General features: G+C 37.3%; 1 protein-coding gene across 3 annotated transcripts; it reads right to left on the bottom strand.

Moving 5' to 3' along the window:
* Window positions 1–2049: 2049 nt before the first annotated feature.
* On the bottom strand, window positions 2050–6461 carry LOC103445034 (10 kDa chaperonin 1, chloroplastic-like). 3 transcript variants are annotated; one of them, XM_070824600.1, is made up of 8 exons: window positions 6171–6461; window positions 5979–6037; window positions 5835–5885; window positions 3694–3759; window positions 3556–3603; window positions 3399–3428; window positions 2886–2974; window positions 2050–2295 (listed from the first exon to the last, which is right to left on the bottom strand). In XM_070824600.1, the coding sequence occupies exons 1-7, from the start codon at window positions 6256–6258 to the stop codon at window positions 2906–2908; spliced, it is 411 nt and encodes a 136-aa protein (XP_070680701.1). In that variant the 5' UTR covers window positions 6259–6461; the 3' UTR covers window positions 2050–2295; window positions 2886–2905. The 3 variants fall into 3 exon arrangements, with proteins under 3 accessions (XP_070680701.1, XP_070680702.1, XP_070680703.1); XM_070824601.1 differs by having other exon boundaries at window positions 2050–2299; XM_070824602.1 differs by having other exon boundaries at window positions 2050–2384.
* Between the last annotated feature and the right edge of the window lie 228 nt (window positions 6462–6689).

Raw genomic sequence — 6689 nt, forward strand, 5'->3', positions numbered from 1 at the left:
ACATATATTAGAAATTTTAGGAAATATTAGAAACTTTTCAGAATATTAGAAATTTGTAGGACTTTTAGGAATTATTTAATTTTTAAGAATATTAGAATTTTTAGAAATTTGTTTTGTATTTTTGTTTGAATTTATAAAATAATGTCATCTAATAATTTTTTTTTTAGAAATTATTATAATTTATTAGACTTAATGTAAATTAGTGTTTCTTTATTGTGATTTTTTTTGTTCACACATTGTTCACCAATGGTTGTCGCTATGCCTTCGGCTCGATGGAAGATAACAAAGTAGTGCGGATGAAACTTGATGGCTCTCTTTCCCGCATTAGCAACCTCGGCAATCAGCTCCTGGCTTCTTCCTTCCTTCACCTGCTTTATGCGGACTCCGGATGAGATTGCATGCTTGTACATCTCAAGGAATTTAGCTCCTTGGAACCTATCTTAAGATGAGTTTTACCAGCGAAAAATGAGAATGCCCTTATTAAATTGGTGAGGCCAACATTTAATCCATGCGAAGTTCAACATCCTTAAAGGTCTGAGCAGTTGACTACAACGTTATCAAGCTCTCATGCCCATGGTGGAGAGACAAGTCAAATGTATTAAATATAAGATTAATTACTAAATTTTATCTTTATACTTTCGATGACCAACTCTATCAAGTAAGGAATCACAATCACATCCAATTAAGGACATTATAAGATAATCCCAAGATATTATTAATTAAATAATATCTTTGGGAAATTCTTTCCTCATCCATCCAACAGATTATGCACCTTGGCCAATCAAATGTCCATACGTGTCAAGGCAAACCCTACACATGCGGCCAACCTTATGCTTTATAAATATCCCATTTTGTACCGAATTCTGGCAAGCTTTTGCTACACAATGAAGCCCTAAACTCTCTCTTATTTCAGAGAAACAGATTCAGGCATCAAAGATCCATTGACCAACCCCACTCCCCCCACCTCTTGAGCATGCATAGCTTTGGTCTTTAATCAAGTTTTTACTTGTTTTATAGATACAAATTCGTCAAGACTGAAGAAGGCAAATTTTTTTTCTCTTTTACCACAATATCATCGTTGAGAAGAACATTACTGATTTTGAGATTGCAGTGGAATGTTGGCGTCTCACAATTGATGATCCAGATAATCCGATGCAAAAGCAACATCAATTGCAATACTCAACGTTTTAGAAAAATTCAAGATACTTGGTCTTTCAATGCTCCCATTAACCATGAACTCATATACTAGGCCTTCAACTCACAACCACGATAGTCAAACCCCGAATATACATAGTACCTTCATAAGATTATGTTGTATGATATTTCTCAAAGCCTCGCACTAAGCAATGAAACTTACGAAATCCCCCGATGAACGAGATTAATTACCTTGACGGCAAATGAAATTTCACCTTGTTCAAGTACTCCTTTGTAAACAGGCCCAAAACCTCCCATACCAATCAAGCTGGCAATGGAGAATTCATTAGTCGCATTTACAAGACTTTGGTAAGATAGCCAGAGAAATTCTTCCGAATCACTTGTAAGTGTGAACCTTTCTTTCACTTCTTACGCTACAAATGTACCAAAGCACGATGGCAAACGTGACTCCAAGAAGCCCAAAATAAGAGAGATTACCCATTTAAAGGTTAACTAAATCCTTCCTTCCTTAAATGTTGTAACCTGCATTCTGGCAAATGCAAGTCGATTTGCAACAGACAGCCGAAAGCTCTCCAAGTTAACCAAACTTCCTAACCCGTTTGGTATACTTCCTACTCATCTCTCCAACGGAGAATTCACACTCTGGCACTCTCAACAAGTTCTAGGGTGTTCACTTTCGTTCAAAGTTTCATTTTTAGTTTTCTCAAATTAGGCAGTTTTTGAAATATCTGGATGGCTGAACTTGTGTAAATATGTTGATAAACTAACCAAAAAATATACTCTCGCACATAGCGTTCCTTTAGGGTGATTAGGTATGAGATCCCAAACCAAAAATGAGATTCCGTCCCAAACTGAAAATTTTCGGGATGGGAATTTGAAGACCCCGAACCAAAATTTCGGTATTTCCAATTTTCGGGATTCTCAAAATTACCAATCATTCATACCAAGTCAAATTAACATACAACCAAAATAAAATAAGTAACAAACCCAAAAGCAAAAAAATAAGTTACAAGTTCCAAAACTAACAATACAATTTTTTGATTTCATGTTGAAGAAATAGACACATTTGGTTGAGAAGCTGAGGGTAAATGTGTGTGGGAAGTTCGTACCGGCAGATGTAGCGATAAAGGGCTATGGTTACTACCTGTAGACCAATGTCAGAGTTAAAATTCCAGAAATCCAAGAGTTGGATGGGAGCGTTGAACAAATGGTGCAAGGGGCTATGGTTACTACCTGTAGGCTACACCAATTATATTGCTACTAGTAGTTAGCAACAATTCAAATGCATAATACACACACACACACATATATATTTATTTTTGGTTTGGTATGGGATTACCGAAACATTGAGGAGACAATACCGATTCCCGTACCAAAATTTTAGGATCGGTTTGGTATGTCATCCCGAAAATTTCAGGAATTTTGGTTCGGTTTTGGGATCGGGAATTTTTTGGTTAGGTTCGAGATTTTCAGGAATTTTTTCCAGCTTCCTTCCCCGCCATTTTTACATTTGCCCTATTCGAGCTTTCCGTCGTTACTTTAGATTATCATAGCTTGCATTTCACAATGGAGGTTAAATAATACACGATTCACGCAATTAAATGCATAAACAGTGTGGTGGTGTTAACAAATTTGAACTGAATATATAGTTTTGGAAGTTGGAGACACTACAAGGAAAACCAACCTGACAACGAAAAGTTTTAAAGAAACAGTTCTGTAAACCATTGTACCTACCCGCGTAGCTGAAACTCTATTCGACTACAGCCAACAATTCACTCTCTTTGCAGAAGCAGTGCCTGCCATCTGTTCCCAAATCCACCTGAGACAAAAATTACATGAATATGTCAACTCATCGTGCAAGCATCCATATGCAGCCAGTACATACATCACCAGCAGAACATTTCCGCAACATAGACTTCAGTTCTATTATGTCTCTATTCTGTACCATGTTTTACAGTCGGCCGCTATTGGGCGGCAACACAGCAAAGTGTGGCTATTTTGTGTCAGCAATGTTCTACACTAAAATTGTGCAGGTTCTAGACCCGTCACAAGATAAACCCTCAGAAATGGTTCTCTATGCAACAAGAAACTAAAGACAATTGAGCGTACTCGGAAAACTAAAGATGAAAGAAAGGTGGCCCGGCAACATGTATAGAATAGAGGGAAGTCCATTCTTGAATGTTTATTTAGACTCTCTACATCAGGACTCTGTGATATTTTCAACACAAACTAATTCTACTTACCTCATATGCATTTATGTCCGAAAAAAGAACCTGCAAAATGATAAGCATTTCCATTAAGATAACTTCAGTTGGTCAGAAACTTGTCTACTTTTCAAAATCAACATTAATTCACACCAGAAAAAAGTTGTCATTATTTGGGAACTTTTTAATTACTCACCTTTTTCCCAGCCTTCACTTCCCCAACGTCAGCACCAACAGAAAGGATCTGAGAATAACAATGCTTGTTAAATTATCCTGAGTCTCTTACTTTAAAGTAAAGAACAAGAACCATGCAAAAAAGAAAGAGTAGGCATACTTCTCCCATAAGATAGCGTTCGAATTTAACAGCTGACTTGGGCAGCAAAACTCCTCCAGCTGATTTCTGTGACACAGAGCATTTTATCATAAGATAATGTCTTATAACAGATAAGGTATTATGTAGACAACTACACATATATTTCTCCATTTGATATAATAAGGAAAAAGAAAAGGTAAACAATGAAGTCAACTGTAATACCCACTGCTTTCAACTCAACTAACAGCCAGCAATTAACATGAAATTTCTTGAGGTATTTCATGTGACGAGCATACCAAATGCAAAACAACAAGTCCAAAAAGAAAAAAAAAAGAGGCAATAAAAACTGTTTTCATTTTGAATGCATTTCATTGTAATCAACCATTATAGCTATTAAAACTTAATATATGTCTAGTAAAAAAACCATGAATTAAACAGATTTGTGAAGGATCCAGTTTACAAGGACATGGTGCAACCTAGGCTACTTGGTGCCATAGTTAAGACGAATTGAAATAACTCATGAAATCCTTTGGAACATGTTGTTCTAAGCAATTAATATGGTGATAGGGATACTATTGGGCCATTTGCTCAATAATGAAAAAGAAAGCATGAGATGCATACAACACTATAAGTCTCACTAACACCATTACTAACTATTTTGTGAGGGTATATAGGGTAATTTCATCTCTTTGACCGCATAAGGAAGCATGACACAACAATCACGACAGAGCATTTGAATCACGTGCCCCATGTTCAAGCCAACCTTGGGTAAGATGGGTGCCCACCTTCAAATGACAGACCCACGCAGACACATAAGGGGAAATATAACTCAAATTGCCACCAGTGTGAGTGAAGCGTCACTTGAGTCAAGCCAATACGATGGGATGACTTCTCACACCATTAAAGTTCAAGCTCAAATCATGGATCAAGTTCAAGACCTGTAGTTGAACTCAATCCCAAACGGTGAAAGATTTTTATTCGTACACTCAAAATTCAAGCAGATGGAGGACTATACATAAACCCTACAACCATCCATTATATACCAAAGTTAGTACTATTCCTAAATCCAATCCCCCTAATTCAAGTTTTAAACTGGTAATTCAAACTAGTTTTTCAACTCTGATCAAGCTTTACTCCAGGTCAATCTGAAGATCCTACATCAAGTTCAACACCGGTTATCAAACTACTTGGAACTTGAAAATCCAGGAGTCACACATATAAAAGATTATACCCAATCCACCTAATACGATCCGAGACAAATGGTAATGCCAGAATACTTTCCTACCATATCTTGATTAAAATCCAACAAAGATAGACTATTAAATTAAGAAGGACCACCTAATCAGGAAATACAAACCATAAAAAAACTATTAACTGAAAATCTTGGAGGGAAATAACCTTTGACGGTTAACTCAGTCTTTCAGTTAGAGTTTGAAAGAAGAAAACTGCCCATGCCTCCAACCAATAAAGAAGAAGAAGAATAAATCTATGAGACTGTAAAGAACTATACTATAAATGTGTCTTCAATCCGTGAAAAATCATTAACAAACTATAATGCTATCTCCACTTGATTCTCAAGAACTATAAAAAAATCTATGGCCAGGTACCATTCCACTATCAAGTTTTCTCCGATGACACTATCCCCATTTCACAGGACCTCATACAATGGCTTAACTTGATGGATTTCTGCAGATACAAGAATAACATACTCCACAAGATGATACTATACAATCAAATATATCTACAATGCCTAACATAATTTGTTATTGAATGCATCATGGTATGATATCACAATGACATGATAATGGGAGGATGTCGTAGAGGTGATACACAAATATAAGCATATAATTTTAGGTTTTGTAGGGTGATTTTCACCACATAAAGATTGAAAGAACGACAAAAGATTCACATTTATATTCAAAGGAAAATTACTCTTTATTTGAAAGAAAAATTTGAAATGCTCAGAAACTGTCATAGCAATGCGACTGGTAGCAGTACATTAAGCAATTTGACAACGCTACGGATCTTCACACCTGTCACTGCCAAAAGCTCAAGTTCTCAATTGACATAGATGCTTTGCATTCGGACTAATAAAAGAAAATCGCATCGAGTTTCCACTACATACTTTCAAACACAATTGGTAAGCCCAAAAACCAGCATACCTGAGGGAGTTCCTCAAGACGAATAAGCACTCTGTCAGCTTGCGGAACCACCTGCCACCCAAAAACCACAAAATCCAAAACACCAATTCATCACCAAAATAAAAGAGAAAAGCAAACACTAAATGCACAGAACCCCCCACAAACCTTGGCGGGTTCCCATTTCTGGGCAATTGCATTGACTCTCAATGAATTTCTTCGCAGACCTGAGCAAAATCCATCACAATTTATCAAAATTAACAACATTTTATAAATAAAATTTAAAAAAAAAGTACAGAAATTTAGGGAAGATACAAGAAACTAAGAAAAGGGTTTGGAAAGGAGGTAAATTCAACACACCTGGGAGTAGCTTCTGGCTGTTGGACAGAGAAGCCGTGTTAGGTTTGTACAGCAAAGGAGTTGGTAGTGTGACGGAAGTGGAAGCCATGGCAGAGCTCGAAGAAAGATGGAGGGGTTTCGGTGGAAGTGCAGAGAGAGTGAAGAAATGTTGGGGATGGAAGAAGTGAGGGAAGATATCTTAAACCCTGGTGCCTGGTGGTGTGTGAGATAAGGAGAGAGTAGTTGAACCGGGAACAGGCAGAGTTCTAGATGGTTCGGTTCCTCGACGTTTTCTGTTATGTTGTGTGCGCTGGCAAAAATGAGCTTGGCTTTGGGTCTATAATGTTTTGTTTAAAGCCCGAATATGATTTCATGGGCTGGGCCAGTTAAGCTTTGTTGGCAATAGAAGTAGGTCAAAGTCTGTTTTGGTAATGCAAAAGTGGCCCGACCCGATCACCCTTGACCCGATAGTTGTCCTCGGGTTGGACCCGGTAGTCACCGTCAAACCTAGTCGGGTTTGATGGTCACAGTGTATGACCT

Source organism: Malus domestica, chromosome 07 (genome assembly GCF_042453785.1).
Source record: "Malus domestica chromosome 07, GDT2T_hap1".
NCBI lineage: Eukaryota > Viridiplantae > Streptophyta > Magnoliopsida > Rosales > Rosaceae > Malus > Malus domestica.

Bases quoted from the DNA above. Each gene is read 5' to 3' on its own strand.
- LOC103445034 (XM_070824600.1), bottom strand. From the start codon at position 6,258: ATGGCTTCCACTTCCGTCACACTACCAACTCCTTTGCTGTACAAACCT. The intron at 6,038-6,170 runs GTGTGTTGAATT...GATTTTGCTCAG, and splicing joins CAGCCAGAAGCTACTCCCAG to GTCTGCGAAGAAATTCATTG. The intron at 2,975-3,398 runs GTAAGTAGAATT...TTTTTGTCTCAG, and splicing joins CGGACATAAATGCATATGAG to GTGGATTTGGGAACAGATGG.